Source organism: Dipteris shenzhenensis, chromosome 18, assembly GCF_047967505.1.
Source record: "Dipteris shenzhenensis isolate YYH24624 ecotype China chromosome 18, Dip_SZ_1.0, whole genome shotgun sequence".
In the NCBI taxonomy this organism is placed as follows: domain Eukaryota; kingdom Viridiplantae; phylum Streptophyta; class Polypodiopsida; order Gleicheniales; family Dipteridaceae; genus Dipteris; species Dipteris shenzhenensis.
The window spans coordinates 44,781,492-44,801,991 of NC_141613.1; the positions used below are offsets into that span (position 1 = coordinate 44,781,492).

At 39.6% G+C, this 20,500-nt stretch overlaps 1 protein-coding gene across 2 annotated transcripts; it reads right to left on the minus strand.

Moving 5' to 3' along the window:
* Positions 1-18,121: 18,121 nt before the first annotated feature.
* Positions 18,122-19,513, minus strand: LOC147891281 (major pollen allergen Bet v 1-G-like). 2 transcript variants are annotated; one of them, XM_087389993.1, is made up of 3 exons: positions 19,384-19,513; positions 19,027-19,182; positions 18,122-18,943 (listed from the first exon to the last, which is right to left on the minus strand). In XM_087389993.1, the coding sequence occupies exons 2-3, from the start codon at positions 19,157-19,159 to the stop codon at positions 18,642-18,644; spliced, it is 435 nt and encodes a 144-aa protein (XP_087246119.1). In that variant the 5' UTR covers positions 19,160-19,182; positions 19,384-19,513; the 3' UTR covers positions 18,122-18,641. The 2 variants fall into 2 exon arrangements, with proteins under 2 accessions (XP_087246119.1, XP_087246118.1); XM_087389992.1 differs by having other exon boundaries at positions 18,129-18,943; positions 19,027-19,249; positions 19,384-19,502.
* Between the last annotated feature and the right edge of the window lie 987 nt (positions 19,514-20,500).

The window sequence follows — 20,500 nt, forward strand, 5'->3', positions numbered from 1 at the left end:
TGAGATCCTATCCATAGATTAATCCTTGACCACCATGAGATGGCATGAGAAACTATGAGACTAGATGAATCCTTGACACTACAAGAGGCAATCCCTTGAGGGGGGTTTGTTGGGGTAAGTATGATCAAGGGCTTGCTCTATAGTGCATGCGTGCATCTAGAGGAGTCACATGTGTGTTTGTGTGTGTTGTAAAGGCACATCAAGTGCTATGATGTATCTAGTGTGTGACCTAAGTGATGATGTAAGATAAAGGGAATCCCATTGATGTAGGGACTGATTGCCACTATGTTGGGAAGGTATTACCTTCTCCCCCTTTCTATAAAAGAGAGTCTTCTCTCTCACAATCAATATAGAGATTTCATTGTGCTCTCACACCTCTTGCAAGATGCATCTATTCTATCCTACAGGATCCTACAAATGTCTGGTGTCCACATTGCATGGCCAATCATACAGCAAATGAGTGCCCAATCCTAAGAGCCAGGATCACTGCACAAGCAAATCCACCGCCAAGGTTGTCGTGCCATATCTGCATCATCAGCGGTCATGATGAAAACAATTGCATCTTCAACATGCGCAACAACCCGCCTCGACCTCAACAATACCAAGCGGCACCCATGCCAATGTACAGGCAACCGGTACTTGCACAAGTGCCCCCAGCTCCGAGGCTAAATCTTGTTCCCATTCGAACACAAGTCCCACAACTACTCAGGAATCCAAATCCACGACCATATCCAAGAGCACCAAATCCAGCTCCTCAAGCAGTTCCAATACATCAATTACAAGCCAAGGAAGTAGACTCGCCATTTGAGTATGAAGCTGAGTACCCAGTGTACTATGTAGAAGGTGTAGAGGTTCTAATACCAATTTATGCAAATCAAGTACGTCCCAACACATATTGTGCACCAATCAAGTGCTATGGTTATCGCAGAGTGCCCCCATCATGGTAGCCCAGCTACTTTCCAACCCCTCTGCAGAGATTGTGGCATAGGACATGCCTGTATGGATTGTCCCATGAAAAATAAAGGCCCAGAACAAATAGAGGTTAAGCTTGATGTCCCAATCAGCATCATTGGGGTGGACCATCAAAGTCTAGGTCCGACAAGTGTAATATCACAACCTGTAAATGTAATTACACGCCAACAGAAAGAGGCCACCAAGGACCCTAACATTCCAATCCAACCAAAGCGACTTTTGAAAAAGAAAGCACAATTGCCTCCACCTCCACCAAGCAATGAGCAGCCGAGCTCATCCACATCAACTCCCGAGCCTCAAATAAAAGAAACTCCATACCCAAATGCAGAGGTGGAGAAGGCTCGTTTTCAGGCACTTCAACAATGGGTACAAAAGGAACAAGCTCAATTTGAGGATGAGAAACAAGCTCAATTTTAGGCTGAGAAACAAGCTCAAGACGCAATCCATGACTTGGCTCCATAAAGTATTGATACTATCCTCGAGCCTTTGTTCCAACAATAGACTCCACAACATAATGTACCTCCACGTCAACTTGAAGGAGCCGCACTCTCTAGCATCCTGAGTTCTGCCCTGAGTCAATTCCCATTGGAATCCTCCTATAGAATTGTCCCAATCTCTAGGAGAGTCTCAAAGGATGGATTGAACTCACAAATCCCCCTCCACCTATGAACGACATCGAAGATATCCCTGTGTGGATGGGTGAGAGAGAAGACATACACAACTGTGCCTTTGAACCATAAGGCATATAATGAAATCCAAGCCATAGTGGATGGTGGAGCAAGTGTAAATTTCCTATCAAAGGAGCTCTATGAAGAATGGGGTCTCCCACCAATGCAAAAGGCTAATTTCAACATACACCTTATCGATGATTCACGGCCTTAGGAATAATGAATGGCATGCCCACAAAGATTGCAGGAGTCCGCTTTTCCCTTCAATTCACAATCTTGGATCTTCCCAAAAAATCCTATCAAATCTTACTTGGACTTCCTTGGTTATGGGAAGCAACAGTCCTCCATGACTGGGGAGCTGATAGATTAAGGGGAATAGGTATATCGAATTTTGCTGATGTGTATCATTGGAGGGGGGAATCATGGCCACTGAAAATTTTTCTATCCTTGTGCACTTCCCAAAAATTTCACCTCTCGCCCTACAAATCTTTGAAAATTAAAGTACATCCTTTCCCTGCTGCCTTGTAAAGTACATCCACCTCCTTTCCCCTACAATATGCCCCATGTAAAGTCATCTTGACGTGACCTCATTCTTTTGGTTTTGCATTATCTTATTTACTTAGGTAGGTCATATTTTATTCTTTTCTTATCTCACAAGCTAGTTGTTCTCTACTCTAGTGGTGGTTTATTGATTGTCTCCATTGCATCAATGGCAAGGTATAGCTCATCATGGCTTACAATAGAACAAGATAGAGGCTGCAAGGTAGGAAAGATGAAAAGATTGGTCAAGGTAAAAGGAATATATTGTGGGGAAAAGAAAGAAATGGCATGGTATTAAAATGGCAATGAAAGACACATTTGCAACATTTGCAGAGGAAGAAACAACAAAAAGAAAGAAGACTCCTTGCAAAGCAACAACATGAAGTCATTTAGGTGAATACCAATAGTCTCGAGCCACAAGCTTTAACCTGCACTCTAAAATTCATAGAGTGACAACCTAATGGTTTGGCATAATCAAAACCAGTTGGCTCCCACAACCTCTTAACTGGAGTCTTCTTCACCTTGTACTTTGTCTTTGTAGTCTTCTTGACATTTGTAGAGCTTTGAGAACTTGAGGTTGGCATGTTGTCAAGAGATTAGCACCAACTGAACTTGAAAGAACATTCTCTGAAGTGAAATGACACACTTTGAACTGAATTTTGGAAGAATAATCTCTAAACTGAATGTTTACTCCTCAAGCATTTAGTGTAGCATAAAAAACTCCAAAAAATACACTAGAAATGCTTGCAAAGTACATGGAAACTTTGGAGGCTTGATACCTCACTCCAAGTATCACCAAGATACGGGATTTTGCTGCGCAATCATAGATCCATATGCAAGAAGGGCTCAAGACAAACCATAGCCAAAATGGTGCATTATAACTCCCAAGGCAGCAGCATCTCCTTTGCTTGAAAAAACTTTCTTCTCAAAAAATTTCGACTGGTCTTTTCCCTAGTTCTCCCTCACTTGTAGACCAAGTCACCCCAAAATTCTTGTACAAATGTTTACCCTACTATTCTAGGAGGGGTATTCCAGTGATCATAGGAGAGTAGAGTCCTATTCCATTCCACATGTGAGTTTGATGATCTCAATGTCATTATGTAGTTGCAAGCATGAGTTTGGCATCACTGCCATTCTCTGCTAGTAGTAGTCTAGACAAACTGAACCTATAGATTGACATTCCACTAATTTTATTGGCTGCAGTAGGATAATGGCAAAAGTGCCAATGCACATGTGAGTTTAGGATTCCTTGTGCATGTTTTCAGGTCATGGTATGAGATTAGCACCACTGTCATTCTCCACTGGTGGCATTCTCCACAGAGATTGACACAATTCCATATGATCTCTACACAGCAGAGACAGTGATCACTACATAGAAGAATGCACATGTGAGTTTAGGCTTCTTAATGCCATTTCTTAGGGCCTAATAAGAGATTGGCACCACTGCCATTCTCCACTTGTACAAATGTTTACCCTACTATTCTAGGAGGGGTATTCCAGTGATCATAGGAGAGTGGTGTCCGATTCCAATCCACATGTGAGTCTGATGATCTCAGTGTCATTATGTAGGTGCAACCATGAGTTTGGCATCACTGCCATTCTCCACTAGTGGTTGTCTAGACAAACTAAACCTATAGATTGACATTCCACTACATAGAAAAATGCACATTACCACTAGCGGAGAATGGCAGTAGGATAATGGCAAAAGTGCCAATGCACATGAATGTTTTACAATTTACACTCTTACACTTATAAAAATATACGTTCTTATGCTTACTCTTGAAGGACTATATTTATTTTGTTAATTGGATATAAATGAGAGTGTAACTATTTGCATTCTTATACTTACTTTTGAATGGATCTATTTTATGTTCTTTCAATAGTATGTGGATGAACCAGGATTATGTTCACGTTTTCACATTTGTGTTAATGGGTTATTAACTTTATTAATTATGCTCTAAAGTAGCATGAAAACAACATGGTCATGTTGCTTACCAAAAAAAACCACCAAGTAAAACTACTATGAGTAGTATTCACACCGATGTGGTAATATGTACATTATCGGTGGTAATATTACTAATACGGACGGTTACTATTACTGTCACTATTATAACTGGTGGTAATGCTATATTAACAGTGGATTTTTTTATATTATTGCCGGTAGTATCTTAAATACCAGCAGTATTATTGGTTGTAGATTCACAGTTTCCCGCATAGCGCGACACTATATATTAGTGGAAAGGGCAATAGAGGCTCATCATTTGATCTTATTGTGGTTCATATCTCGATAAACTCTTTGGTAAGTTGGGAAAGAAAGTGAGCCACGATCTAGATCTGAATAGTGGTGGTAAGGATGAGTAGGGGAGGGTGAGTTAGCATTCATTATACTCCGATTCCTTGCGTTTTGGGAAAATTGCAGACCACCACAAGCACGAGTGCTAGTGGATGCGAGTGCTTGTTACTGAGGGTAGTCTATACTTTGACTCCTTGCATTTTGGGGAACTTATGGCCGACAATCATGAGTGCCAATGAATGCGCTTGCTAGTTAGGGGTCTTAAGTTAAGGCATGGAGAGAAGGGGGAGACAATATGGTAATGATTTGAGCAGAAAGAGGGCACATGTTGTAACTACAAATGAACAATAAAAATTTCCTAAAACTAGAAATGCCTGTCCACAACCTTCAAGATGAGTTGTGACTAGGCAAACTATGGATGTATTGAGTCACACCCATGCCAGTATTCACATGTCTGATAATGCTCCCAAGGTTGAACAAGGAGTTGCAAAAGAGGATCTCAATGCCAAAACGGGCACTACCCCAATGCTTGATCCAACTTGTGATGCTTTAACCAAGATACAGTGAGAGGATTTATGCGGTTGTCACAATCCTCTCAAAGAGGCATTCCACATACACAGGGGGGAAAATGTATGTCACATGGTCCAGAATGGGGGGGAAATATCACATGGTGCAGAATGGGACTTTGTCTCATTAATGTTCATGACTACATTGATCGGAAATGCAAGTATTTTGGAATACAAAAATCAAGTGGAGTGCCTCACATAAGGGGTCACTTTATTGGTGACTCAAGAAAGAGCATTCAGCATTGTCCAGCCCCAGGAGCTATTGTGGCAGCTTGCACCTTGACATAGAAGTTGCGATCTTCTAGAAAAAACTAAAGAAGATTAAATGGGGAAAGTCGAGGTGTAAGTGGAGTTGAGTCTGTAAGCACACACAGTGACGGAAGTATAAAGTGTTGCAGGATCCTATGCCAGAACTCCTTGTGTGGACACTAACATGCAAGATAGAGCTCCACCTATGGCTCATGAAGCTAGATCAACAACTATGACTCATAAAGTTAGGAAACCCATGATAGTTGAGAGCATCCAGATTCAAGATTTGGAGAATGCATAGTATGTACTTGGTGGATCAATCTTGCGGCCAGGATATCCACTGAGTATGATTGATAATAATGACATGAGAGCTGCATGGAATTGCATTACTAACTATGGACCGGGCTTCAAGCCCCCTTCATACCACACATTGTGTATAACATTGTTACATTGTTAGACAAGGCATATGCAAAAGAGAAAGATCACATAAATCACAGCATTGTTAGACAAGGCATATGCAAAAGAGAAAGATCACATAAATCGTAGCAATTGCATAACACTAGATGCACAATTGTCTCAGATGGGTGGACAAGCATAAAACATCATGCTTTATTGAATGTGATAGTTATATCACCAGGTTTGGAGGCCTTCCACATGTCAATTGATGCCTCACAAGTAAAGAAGTTGGGGAACTATATAGCTGGTGTATTATCAAAGTTTATAAGAGAGTTAGGCCATGAAAAGTTTGTGCTGGTTGTCATGGATAATGCTAAGAGTTGTAAAAAGGCGGGTAGAATATTGCAAAGGGAGTATACCAATCTATATGCATCTATGTGTTGTACGCATTCTATAAATCTTGCATTGAAAGATTGGTATAAACAAGTGCCATGGTTCAAAGAGATTGTTTGTGAGGCTCAAGACATCATGAAGTTAATACAATCAAGACCAGGTCATGAGGCAATCTTTATCTCTCGTGATGGTTAGTAGAATATTGCAAAGGGAGTATAGCAATCTATATGCATCTACATGTTGTACGCATACTATAAATCTTGCATTAAAAGATTGGTATAAACAAGTGCCATGATTCAAAGAGATTTTTTGTGAGGCTCGAGACATCATGAAGTTAAAACAATCAAGGCAATGTCATGAAGCAATCTTTATGTCTCATGGTGGTTCTACCATGTTGCAATTGCTAGCAACCACAAGATTCACCATGTACTTCTACACTTTGCAATCCATGGTGAAGAATGGGAGTTTTCTTATAGAGACATTTCATTGTGATGCATTTGAATGATGGATGTCTGAGTTGACTACTATGATAGGGCAACAAAGGAGAAGATGCATGATCTGAAAGAAATGTTGGGATCCCCTACATTATGGAAATGGTTTGAGGATGCTGCTAATGTTATGAAACCTTTATTATATGTGCTTAGGGCTTTGGACTGAAAAGCTCCAACAATCGAAAAAGCATGGATGCAATTTTGGAGTATTGAGCAAGCTCTTATTGCAAGGAATTCCCCTACTCACCTAGGCAAAGAGAATGAGAGAAGACCATTTAATGCTACAAATGCAAGGAATTGTGGCAATTGTACAGGCCTCAATGGGAGCAGCTCACAATCCCTTGCATAGTATTGGGTACCTTTTAGACCCCGAGTGGTGGAATATGAAGCCTAAACAGATCCCAGTTGTTATGCATGACTTTTATAAGTATGAATGCAAGGAGGGGTTGTTTGCATCAAGCAATGTTCAAGCATTGGCACAAACTACATCTTCTTGGAAATGGTGGATGATGAATTGTGAGCTTCTATGCCCGATTGCAATGAGGGTTCTTTCTCAAACATGCTCAACAATCTTGAGCTTAGAAAGAAACTAGAGTCATTATAAGTACATTCATAGTACTTTATAAAATAGACTTCTAAAGAATTGGGATGAGAAGATAGTGTACATCTATGCCAATCATAAAATGTTGGAAACATTAGAGATGTGGGATATGAGGAGAAAGTTTCAAAATGGACCTATGATATTCCACCTGCTGAGGAGGATAGTGATGAGGAGGATGAACTGTATGAGGATAAAGGAAATAATATTCGCCTTTCACATGGGTCTGAAGATGAGGACATTGATGACGAACATGATGAGAATAGTGACTCGTGAATTATGGCAATGATGGCAATGATGATGATAGTGGGTTTTCGATGTCTCATTGTATTCTAAATGTGTTCTTAATTTTTAATTGCAGGTTGTAGGTTTAGGGTGGGATAAGAATTTTGCACTGTATGGTTTTATCTCGTCGCACACTGCCAATGGGTGGTAATATGGTATTGTCTCGTCATGCATTGTAAATGTCTTGTGTTTATTGTTTGGTATTTGAATATTGGATTCTTCCTTGTTGCCATCGCATAGGTCTCTGGGTGGCAATTCCAATTGTGGTGCTCTTGACTAGGCTCATTTTCTCAAGAGCATGCCAACTGGGATACCAATCACATCATATGCAATAGAAGCCTATGTGAGGACATGAGGAAGAAGCATATGCAAAGTGATATTTCTTACCTTTGGTAACATTTCTTTTGGGTCACTTTTGAGATTAGTTTTAATTGAGAGAGAGAGAGAAGGAGAAGGAGAAGAGCTTTTTACGTCGTAGGAGCAATCCCAAGGAGCCAGTCTGACTCATCCGATGCGATCCCGGGGGATCGAACACACACACCCAACGACATGAGCCAGAGCCTCAACCACTAAGACCCACGCGGGTTTTACAAAACGAGAGAGAGAGAGAGAGAGAGAGAGAGAGAGAGAGAGAGAGAGAGAGAGCTTGTTATGAAAGTGTAAATAATTATCCATGATTGGGTCAGTTCTTTGATTTTTATGTAAATTTTTATGGAAAAACATTTATTATTTAGTATTAAATTTATATTTCAATGGCAAAATAAAAAATGCTTTTTCATTTAGGTTTTAGCATTTTAATGCAACATGGAAACCTACATATTGTTTCAGGATTGCTAATTTGCTAATTCAGATGGAATGCACAATGCACATGTAAGGATTTCCTTTGTTCAATAAACTTTAATTCTAAATGCTTTTCCATTTAGTTGTGCATTTTAATTTAGTATTGCAACCTACTTTATTCTACAAAATTTTAATTACTTTATTAATTCATAACTACAACCATATAAACTTGAAAGAACATATAACTTGAAACAAAGTCATATATTTCCATCATAGAGACCATCTACATTGTAGAAAGTTCAAAGTCATAGTCTTGGATATAGTTGTCCTAAGCCCAACACCATTACAATGCCATTGATCGTTGCGCTTTACAAAGTGGACAAATAGATCTAGTCGGCAAGTAATCTACTAGACAATAAATATGAAATTTATGGCCGCAAGGCATAGCATAATAGCTAGTTGAGTTATCAAAAAAATATTGGCATATTGGGCACAAAAAATTGTCTAGGCTATCAGAGGGAAGCGGTTGCACAACATATGGTTGAGAAGATGGATGCCAACAAATAGCTAACTGCACCTTCACGCTTGCATCTTTGTTGCTGATCAGTGCTACACATGCATCATGGGCCTCTTGTCACAACCGTGTATTGAGGTCCTCTAGGCTCTTCAGTTAGGCACATAGAGCAATAATCTCATTCTATAGCTCTAGATCAGATTGCGGTCTTTCAATTTCCAAGCGTTGGACTTGCTCAAGCTGAGCTATGTTCTCTTCATGGAGCTGTGCCACTTGTTGCTCCAATGGCACATGTGCATCTTCCAATGCCCTAGACAATTCTAACTGGGTGATCATCACTTCAGTATGACCACGTGTATGCTTGTCCTTATAAGATGAGACGTCCACCTGAATACCCTTTACGAAGTGCACGTAAAAGAATTTAGCAAAGTACATCACTACTTTATTATGGTGTGGTGCCTTCCCATATACCTCACGATATATCTGCTTGGCATTTTTCCAGATCCATTCGTCTCGGCAATCTATGATTTTCTATCTGTCATGCTAGTCCAAAGATTGGGTTAAGGTACTTCCAACTTCCTCCATTGTTCTTCTATGTCTCCTAGCTTGGCCGCCTGAGACTTCACCGTCATCGGCCTCTAAGGGCCAAATTGCCAAAATCTCTTGTTTTGAGACAAGCTTGTAACACACTATTCAAAAAAATTGGACTTTCTCGCTTTGTGTGGACTTTTTTTTTGAATTGGTCACCTCCACTCAATATCACTACGTAGACTTGTAAATTTGGGTATTTTGGACCACTAAATGTGTAAGTGCCACACTTAAATGGCATAATAAACCTCAAAATTTACCAAAGTTGTAAGTTGTGAGCTCTACTCAATACATCATGGGTAATTTTGCAAAAAAATGGATCACACCCATACAAATAGGGCTAATGAAGCTAAAAATGTTGTACCTCCACTCAATATGGAATATATCGAAAGAGTTTGTTGAATTCAATATATAGGTAGCATATAGATACACCATTTGATTGAATAATATATTTGAATGTAGTGTAAAGATACACCATTTTTTGAGAACAAGCCATACAATATCTTATCATATGCTTCTGAATCTTAGAGTCATCAGATTCTGATATTGCATATTCACCTAATGGGTCAAGCCTCGCCAAATGATGTTTAATATGTGCAAGGCTAGGACCAAGGATTGCGATACATTTTTCAACATCATAGCCATGCTTCTTTTTGTTACTCCAAGTCCTTGATTCCTAGCAATCAATTATACTACTCACTTCCACCTCTATCAAACCTTCTTTATTTGGAATCCATTTGTGTTTCTTTTGCAAGCAACCCTCATAAAGTTGTTTCATTGTATATTTTTTTGGGAGACTTTTCAAAGGCTTTGGTTCATAGAGGGCTCATACCATAAAGCTTTGAATGTTATAGGAATTCCCTTATCAGCCCTTGCTATATGAGCAACCTTTTCCATGCAAATTGGGTCACTTTGTTCATCCAAGTCTCAATTTGTATTAGATGCACAAACTGCAAAAAATATGGGCCTTTGAACAATCTTATCCTCTAGTACAAACTCTATTAACGGTTTGCCCCCCTTCCTACCACAATATTTTCGAGGTAAATGACATTTCTCAGCCTCTTCCTCATCTATTTCCGTATTTGTATCCAATGCGGATCTCGGCGACATAGCTTGTTCTCGCCAGAAAGATTCAAAATATTCAATGCTCATTAAATTTTATTATTTTCATAATGATTTGATAGGTGCCTCAATTGACTTGATTATGTCCCCATTTTTTAGTCATACTTTGAAGATGTCTAATAAAGGATTTCTAGCCTTTCATTTCATCTATGTCAAGTGCTTATTTCTTTGCAAGAACAAATCTAGTTTCCTCCAATGGAGTTATTCTTTGTAATAAAGCATATGTCTCACACCATAAATTATCTCCACCCACTGAGTAGTGCTTCCATTGCATCAGTCGAATATCATTATGCATGCTAAACCAAAAATAGTGTGGATTTGTGTGCCCTATTAATGCAACATCTCCTCTTTTTAAATGTGACTCTATGAATTCTCTCCAATAATCCATTCTCTTTAAGATAGCCACCTATGTTTCCTCTTTTCGAGAGCCTCTGATTTTTTTCCCAATTCGAGATGTCATATCTGCCAATGTCAAACATCCCTTGACTTCAACTCGTCAGATATAACACTAAATATTTGATCAATGTCTTCATATGTATGGCCGACAAGAAGGAAACCAACTTTCATTTCTTCAAATATTCTAAAACCAACCAACATAGAGCATAAACCAAATATATATCTATTCTTGTTTTCTCGCCAATAGTTATCAACCTATATATGCAAGATGCAAGGTAAACATTCATGTGTATCTCTGACCTTCTGTATTACTTTCATGATGGATTTGGCCACTTGGTTACTATCGTGTTCATGCAAATAGTCAATCCATACATCGCAAAAGAGTCAAAATCCATGCACTAATACTCCACGCAAGTGTGTTTTTAGTCCACGTTTACCCTCCAATGCCTGTGGGATATGTCTATACCTTGGTAATGTTGTTGTATTCTAATCCATGCCATCAATGCACATGGTCTTTTGACATGTATAATATCTTCCTCTCTCCAAGAGACATACAACAATCTAGCATCTTGCATATGACTTAAACGGATTGTTAGCCATCTTATATATTTCCCTCACTTGTGCTCTCATTTACTATGTTCAATGGCATTTTTCAATCCATCACATGTCTTGCATTTTTGCTTTGATAGTGTCTTGACGTAGGAAAATTGTCCATGGAAAATTTTATACAAGGTTGCCCTTGAAATCATGCTCTCTTCTCTATCTTGTAAAGTTTTATTGACTATTTCTAGCACAACCTTTTTTATCATTCCCAAAGGAAGATGATGTTGGCATTCCATGCTTCCATCCATATGTAATCGAGGATATCAATGATTAACTAGACTATCACATGGTACATATTGAACCATCTGAGCAGAGGTGAAAGACAAGGAAGATGAACCACTTGTCTTTCACCTCTGCTCAGATGGTCCAATATGTACCATGTGATAGTCCAGTTAACCATTGATATCCTCAATTACATATGGATGTCCCATTAACCATGGGTTTCAATCTAGGTTTGCAATGTCTTATCCTGAAGTCCTGATCACCTTGATGAAGAAAGCAAGAAAACTCTTGAAGAAGATAGTTATGTCTAGTAGGCCCTGTCTTACTCCAACTGCCAAGGCACATGGCTTCACAATGATCTTTTGCAACTTTTCATATGCAAAGTTTCCTACAACAAACTTGCATAAGAGTCCTTTCTATATTCTCCTCAAATAACATTACATGTCTCTTGGGTTCTGGAATCAGTGCCATGATTCGTCGCCCCTCTTGACACTCACATACTTTATTTTTGTGTGAATAGTCTCTTGTGTTTTGCAGTTGTGATTCCATTAACCATTGAATCCATTTCTATTGAATCTTCATCTCTAAAATCAAATGTAGAGTGGCCTTGGGAATTATTTGAGGGCACTTTATAATATCTTGGGATTGGAAATCTAGTAGACAAGTTCATTAAAGTCAATTTGTTGCCAATGTTGAGTCTTGAATTATGTGGTTGAACTATTTCTCCTTCACAGTTAGATGTTCTACCATCTCAACCCTCCACTCCGGTGAGAACCTCATGGCCATGAGCACTAATATCATCAATTCCTCTTATTTCATCACATATCCCATCAACCACTTCATTTGTTTTGCTTTGTGGGGAGAGGGCCAAAGTCAAGAAGTAGTCCACATCACAAGCAAAGGAAAGGCTATAGAAGTGGAAAGTTTAGAGAAATTAAAACCCCATAAGCCATCCAAAGTCTTAGATGAAGGCCAAGGAAGTGGACCAGCTGGGATATTAAGCAAAGAGATTGAAACTAAAAGCGGGAAGTTTGGCAAGGATCCTAACCCCCCTCAAGGTCAAGAAAGTGGAGCACATGGGACACTAAGCAAAGATCCTAACCCTAAAAGCTTAAATATTGGCAAGGATCCTAATCCTCCATAGTAGACTCATGAGGACCCTAATCCTCTAGAGAAGACTGTTGAGGATCCTAATCCCCCAAAGCACCCAGAGTAACCTAAACCCTGGTAGTCAAGGGCCTCTGCTTGGTCCTTAGGAGCAAGAGCTTTAAATATTCAATGTAAAAGAAATTTTGGATTAAAATAATATATTTTGTATTAGTTAAGACCTTGTAGACAAGGGAATAAAACAATATATTTTGGTTCCATTATAATTAAGTATATTGTTTTTCTTTTGTTTTGATGTCTTTACTCATTAATGTTATATCCATTTCTTATTAATTTGACTTCATACTCAAGGGTGTATTTCTACAGTAAGGTTTTATACACACCACCTTACCAAGAGAATTGGTCTTCCATTAAGGGTGTATTTCTACACCAAGAAGGTGTATATGTACACCACCTTTCTAAGAGAATTGGTCATCTATTCTTAATAATTGATAGAAAGTACAATGTTCATGAATTTTTTAACTTTATCATAATTTGAAATATAGAAATATATGGTTAATCTTTGAAAATTGCATTAGGAGTGTAGTAATAGCAAGTAGGTGGTATTTTCACTAAGCTTTGGTTTTTTAAAGTTAGCTTTAAAACCTGCATTAGGAGTGTATTCGTAATTTTTGGACTTTTCTTTAGTCCAATTTTGAAATTAGACTTTACACAACTCCAAAATCTTGGAAAAGTGTGTTTTGTTGACTTCTTTCCATTGCATGCTTGCAAAACCAATGCCCATGGTGTTGGTTACTAGTTCGTATGTTATAATTATTGACAAAAGACCTAAGAAATGATACATCTAATATTAGAAGTGTACAAAATTTGTAATATTAAACATACAAAACTTCAGGCTAAGCATATATGGATGTACATGCAATAGTGTCTGGCACATGCTCGCGCATTGCACTCACAACCCTGCGTAGCCATTCGAACTACAAGCATTGATGCTTGGCACATCCAGCCTCCTCTTATGTCAATGGACACTTGCCTACTCTTCTCGAACCTTCTAGTTAAACTTCCTTGCGCAGGGGAGGAGGACCCTCTCCTTGTGACATTCTCACAAGAAAGTATTGCTTGTTGTAGAGAGTGAAGTGCGGTTGAATGTTCGGTGTGCAACAGTATGCAAGGTCTGCATGGAGGTGCCAATGTGTGATGTAGGATGCAAGATGCAAATGTCACATGCAATATGCTCGATGCAAGATGAGATGTTATGCAAAATAAGTTATAATAAAATTATTTTAATTTAACAAAATGTACATGTTGCAATATTTATTTACGTCAAATGGTAAAAATAAATTTTATTTTTGAATAAGAATTTCATTACAATAAGTTTGACATATGGGGTCCAAAAATATTACAAGATCGAAAAGGTGGCTTATGTTGTAAGCCTAAGTGCAAGGCTCATATCTTCCATAGGCCTCATAGCCAATTCTCCCTCACATTCTACTCTCTTTAAGTTATCAGTGGTCTCTCCATGTGGCTTTCTCTGATTGGCAATGCAATGCATCATTTGTTCTTTTGCATAACGCTTAATGGCATTAATGACATGAGAAGGAGGCATTTACGATCATCCTCAAGGTAACTCTAGGCATCCTTTAAAAATTGAACCATCTCGACAATGATCCATCCCAATGCATACATATCTGCATGGCATGTATATAAATTCTCTCTTAATGCTACTTCTTGTAGCTCAAGTGCAAGCCATTTTTCCACCCATGCTCTTCCTCTTTCCTACAAACTCGATCAGCAAAGTTGGCATTTGACTCCAAAGGCTGCTTCTTCAGATCTTGAATTCCTTTTAACTCTCCAATAAGTCCATGGCTATCCCCCAATTTATGATGCCTACCAGCATCTAGACTTTCCAAACAAATCCAACAAGATTTGCCCAAGTGTATGTCTATGTGCATCCACCTTCCAACATGTAGCCTTGCTAAACCATCCACAAGTGCATGGATGATATGGAGGAGATTCTTACAAAAGACATTGATTTGGGCAATATCTCCTTCTCCACCAATGTAGCTTGGACTACCCCAGTTGTTGTAGTGGCCATCAGATCCACTCTTCCCCTTAGAACATGGTGGAAGCAGCATGTGAACCTGCCCTAGTCCATTGGCAGAATTTGAAGGAACTGCAACAAGCCACAACCATTAAAGTATGAGGTGATGGTCCACAGTGGCTCTTATCGGGTTGTTGTGATCACAAATAGAAGGACTAGGTGTAAATTTTGCATGATTTTTTCTCTCCTTGCTTCTCATGTATGTGTCCCATTATTGCCCTTGTACTTCTTTCGGGCATATTCCACATAATATGGCAACCCTGGAGCTCCTACTGATCGCACTTTGAATACAATGCCATAGGTACCTGCGCCAATTTTCTTGCCAACTTGTATCTCCCTCTCTATGACATATGCCAAGTGTGATACTCTGTCTATGTTACTAGCCACATGTTGTGCCCTCTCAATGGTTGAGAGGATGTAGAGGCTGTCTACTTTTCACTTGCAACCAAGGATGTAGCTTGCCCACAAGTGGCTATAGCCTTCTTGTCCCAGCTCTTAGCCCACTATATGACACGGCGATCTGATGCAAGCACCCTACTCTTTGTTCTTGGCTCACACACCCATCCATTATGCTAACTTGAAGACATCAAACTCTTGTGCAAGAGTAGGGTCTACATTCCATACTTCATTGAAGTAGGTCTTTGCATTCCTAAAAAAATTGTTAACCCAAAGCATGGCATCTGTCTCTCATTATACCCAGCTGGCAAGGTCATCATGACCTTCAGACTGCAAACTACTCTTAGCATCATGAAGAATCATCCTCTTCATAGTGCTAATTCCCACTAGACTAGACATGGTTGATTCAATCTCACTCTCCTCCATGTTGCACACCCTAACGAAAAAGGTATCCTAAATGCTTCTCATCACTCTCTTGCACTTGCCCTTACTTAGCTCTTCTCCTAATTTTTTCTTAGTGCTAGTAGTTGAGGCCATGCTTGCGAGTAGATCTTACTGTGTGTGCAGAAAGCTTTATCGCTTGACACTAGCAAAGGCTGCATTTGCCACACAACAGTGAGTAGGTAGGCTTAACTCGCACCCTATGCATTCTTCTTTTTTTAATTACATGAAACGCAAATGAATTATCATGAATTTATGTAAAAGTTTAAAGATTTCCTAAAAGATAATAACTTTCAATGCATGCATTCAACAAATGCTTAGTAAATTCTTAAAAATTTTGACAAAACAATACCCCCTTCATGTGGAGGTCCGAGGAAACGTGAATCTAGGTTGTGGTTCCAACTAGCCCCCCATCCCATTCAAGATGAAAGACTAAGAATCACTTCCTAGACTAGGCCCCTCGGCCAAGACTTGGAGAGGAGGATTTTCACAATCCAGTCTTGATGAAAAGGAGCACAGTAGTTGGCATATATCTTGGGCCAATAGTACTACCGATGGTAATGTATATATTATCGGTGGTAATGTATACATTACCATCAGTAATATTAGTACCTCCGACGGTAGTATATAAATTACTGTCGGTATTAATAGAATTCTAGGTGAGAATACTGCTACTACCGGCAGTAATAATAATCTTGGCAGTATTGCTAAATACTACTCCCGATAGTATTGTGTTAAACTACCAGCGGTAGTGCTACTACTATCGCCGGTATATGACTACCACTAGTAGTGTTGATACTACCATTGGTATATATCTGGTTTCTAGGTCAAGGCCACCTGATAGCACAAAGGTGTGATTGTGATTGTGACCGTGATTGCATGAAATACGTTGTCACGATACATAATCACAAGAAAATTCATGTGATTACGTGATATAGATTCATATGTTTACAAAATTGTTGCTCTTAAAGAGCCTCAATCCATGCCATCTACATTGACTCCCCGTTGTCTTATTGCTCAATGTGACAGTCGCTTGCTAGGTGCCATCTACATTAACTCCCTATTTTCTTGCCACAAGCCTTGCCCCTTGGGTGACATCTGCATAATTTGACATAGGAGGTGATGACTCGATACAGTTGCACCTAGTCTAATATATGATTATAATTGTTGATTGGCTTCTTGCCTAGTACCCAAATTGAATCCTTCGATGGACTTCAATACAAAGCTTTAATCATGGACATTCTTCATTTGCGTTGTCTCCTTCTACTTCCTCCATGGCACGCATCCTTAAAAATTTGTGTATATGCAAAATACTTTGTTGTGGTATTTTTATTTTTCCATCTACCTCATATCCCATGCGCTTCTTTGATTTCTTTGCCCTTGAATGCCAAGACACTATGATCATCGCCATCAAAACTTGTGAGACCAGTTCATCATTTGGGACCCAATCCTTTGTTATACAATTAGTATACAATGTGTGGTTATCCATATTCTTCTTCCTGCCCTTTGTATTTTGAAGCTCTTCAACTCTTTCTAGCCTTGTAAGAGAGTAGACACTGCCCATTTTGGGTTTTTGTTTGTTGCATGTTTGAAGCTACCTATGTTGTGCTAGTAATGTTTGAGCACTTCGCCCATCAGTCACTATTGTTTGTGTAGTTGTGCCTTGCACATTACTTTACAATGCTTGTTTGCATGTTGGTATAGTGAATGGTTGTTGAATATTGCTCTCTTTTTGCTTTAGGTTGAAGGATTTGCTTCTAATTTAGTGGATTCATAGGAGGTGCTTGTTTGGATGTAGTTCAGGCTAATAACTCTCTCTCTATCAAGAATATAGAGTAGGATAGAATTCTCTTTCACATGAAGAAAGAAGTCACACTCTCTCTCATAGAACTAAAAATAGGAGAATAGAGTTCTTAATAGGAGAATAGAGAAGAACTCTCTCTCTCTCTCTCTCTCTCTCTCTCTCTCTATCTATCTATCTATCTATCAAGAATATAGAGTAGATAGATAGAGTAGAATATAATAGGATAGAATTATCTTTCACATGAAGAAAGAAGTTAAAAGAGGAGAATAGAGAACTCTCTCTCTCTCTCTCTCTCTCTCTCTCTCACACACACACACACACACACCCACTTGTCTTCCCTTTTTACTATCCCCTACCCTCCTCTTCATCTCCATCTTTGCTTTCCCTCCTTTCTCTCTCCTTTCTTGTGGCCTGCTCTTACTAGATACTCTTTGAAATATTGAGGAACCGCCAAGGCGCACTTGAATATGAAGAAACCAAGTCCAAACTAAGGACTAAATTTCAAAATAATGCAAGTAAAGTGACAACTCATACCACATAAGGGGAAAAAGATTATAAAACTCAACAAGTGCGTACGTATGTCATGAGTCTACCTTATACTATCATCAACAAGAGAAGCCTTTTCTTCCTCATCCTCCCATTGCCCTTCCTTTAGAGTCTTTATTGCCTCCTTCTCCTAGAGTGCCCTCATGCATAGTAAGCAATTTGCTAAGATTTGCAAGATTTATCTCTATTTCTTCCACCTCTTTATTTCTTTCTTCTCCCCTCTCTATGTTCCTGTCTGGGGAAAAAAGTACAAATGCAAACGCAAGAAGCTCTGAGAGAGCTATATTTCATGCGCCTCCTTTGTACGAAAAATTACACGTGTGTATTCATGTGTATAGCTGCCACAACGAAAACTCCGTACAGAAAGTATGCGAGTGTATTCATGTGTATAGCTGCCACCACGAAAACTTTGTACAAAATTTTAACTGAAGTTAAACGGGTCGAAGAAGATGCGTGGCTTTTCCAAGACCTTCGCTGGCCATTGCTGCCGTCGTTTGGCACAAGATTGCGTTTGGAACGTGTTAATCTACTGTGGCAACTGTTTCAGGGCTGGTGTTTCCTTTAGTCGAATCATTCTGAAACAGTCGCGTATTCATCATCGTGGGTTATGAGATACTTCTCCAAAAGCTTGACGGTCCGAACAAGCTCCCGCTTGAAGCTCTCGTGGAACTTCCGATTACCCATACCGTCGTACTCCTGGCTCCATCGGACGTAACAAGTGTTCTCACGCGGCCCTGGAACGATATTGATGGCGTGAAGATGATGATGGAAAAGCTTGTCCAACACTCCCCCTTCAACAACTTTTACCTTTGCATAGTAGTTGTTATGATCTACCTCCAGAAATGTCTCGTTTGTGGTCGTATAGTGGAAAGCTGAGAAAACCAGGCGCGTATCATGAGGCTCTGAAGGCAAATGCAGGATTGTTTCACAAAAAAACCAAAGAAAAAGCCCTCACCCTCTCCGTATTTCACTTCGCGGACGCTACCCTTTGCGCAACCGCACCCTCCAATATATTGCATGCTCATCACGTATTCTGGAACGATCCTTGGCAAGGCTGTGGGGGCTTCCTTCACAAACGCGTACCACATTCGCTTGGGATGCACCTGCGCTTCTACCTCCAGCGCAAATGTGGTGTAGCCCATCATTCAGGATCAAAATTCAGCAAATAGCAAACAGACCTAGCTGGATAATTGAGAAATACCAGTTACAACGCCTGTGTTATTATAAAGAGAAGAAACCACGTGCTGCAGCAATCGGAACGGTCAATAATGTGGACACCTAGGCTCCTACCGATCATCCTCCTCGAAAATACCTTGTGCGCAATTCAGTGGATTGGCGTGTACAACTTCGGATTATTGGTGGTTGTACCGTGCTTCCCGGAACTACTGCAAAAGTTTGCAGTCAATCTGAGGTACACGGATGGCTCAAGGCCAGTAAGTTTTAATCCAGGGCGGAATACAAAGCCTTTTGCAACACTGATTAAATCCGGAGATGAAATAAAAGCGCCCGAACATACAGATAAAGAGTCGTGTTGCTTCGGCAAACCAATTGGTGCTGATGCTGATGCCTGCATGTGGATGAGGTAGATTCTCCTTCCTTACACTCAATTAACATTGACAATTCTAGCATAGTTTGTTGCTTGCACTCAACCCCTACCCGGTGACATATGTAGTTCGAGCATATCTTCTTTTCCTAGACCCTCTTCGAAGGTGAGGAACATTTGTGCTTACGATTTGAGCATGTCCTCATTTTCGTACTTTCCTACAGTTCTCCCTATGCAATTGAGGATGTCATTTCCATACTCTTGTACGTGTACACCTCTCGAGGAAGAAATCATGCTTCTATTCAATTTTTTAGAAGTTTTAAAAAAAAGTGATCAATAACCCCCCAAAATATTTGCTTTTCCCCGATGAAAGCCCAATTCTCACCCTTCAACTATGTTTGCATGAAGAACATGGGGCTAGCTGTTCTTTGGGCATAGTTGCACGAACCATCGAAATTGTGTTTGGACTAAGGATTGGCATTTATTAACAGTACTTTGGTAATAATGTCGTGGGACATTTTATGTATAACTTATATGCAATCCCTTAGCAAGCCATGGGGGGATGGTGTTCCTTTTTTTTTCTTATACATTAATAGATTTAAGCAACTTGGCAAGAAATAGATGGTGCTTTTTGAAGTACCACCCTAAATGGAGACCATTGCAACATGAAGCACCCTTGCATCACATTATGTGTACTATAGCTTTAGGGTTTTTAATTTGGGCTAGAGTGGCCTTGGGGAATGCTGAGTTGCTGACCTTGTTTTTTCCAATGCAATTTGGTTTCACTATTCATAGCTGCAGCATGGTGAGAATGTAGACATAAACATGATCTCATGAGTTGGGATGCACGTACAACTATTTTAAGAGTGAATTACCAAAAAAAATC

Coding starts and splice junctions, on each gene's coding strand:
- LOC147891281 (XM_087389992.1), bottom strand. CDS start 19,216: ATGATGGGCTACACCACATTTGCGCTGGAGGTAGAAGCGCAGGTGCAT. Junction 18,944..19,026: donor CGAAGTGAAATACGGAGAGG/GTGAGGGCTTTT, acceptor TGGTTTTCTCAG/CTTTCCACTATACGACCACA.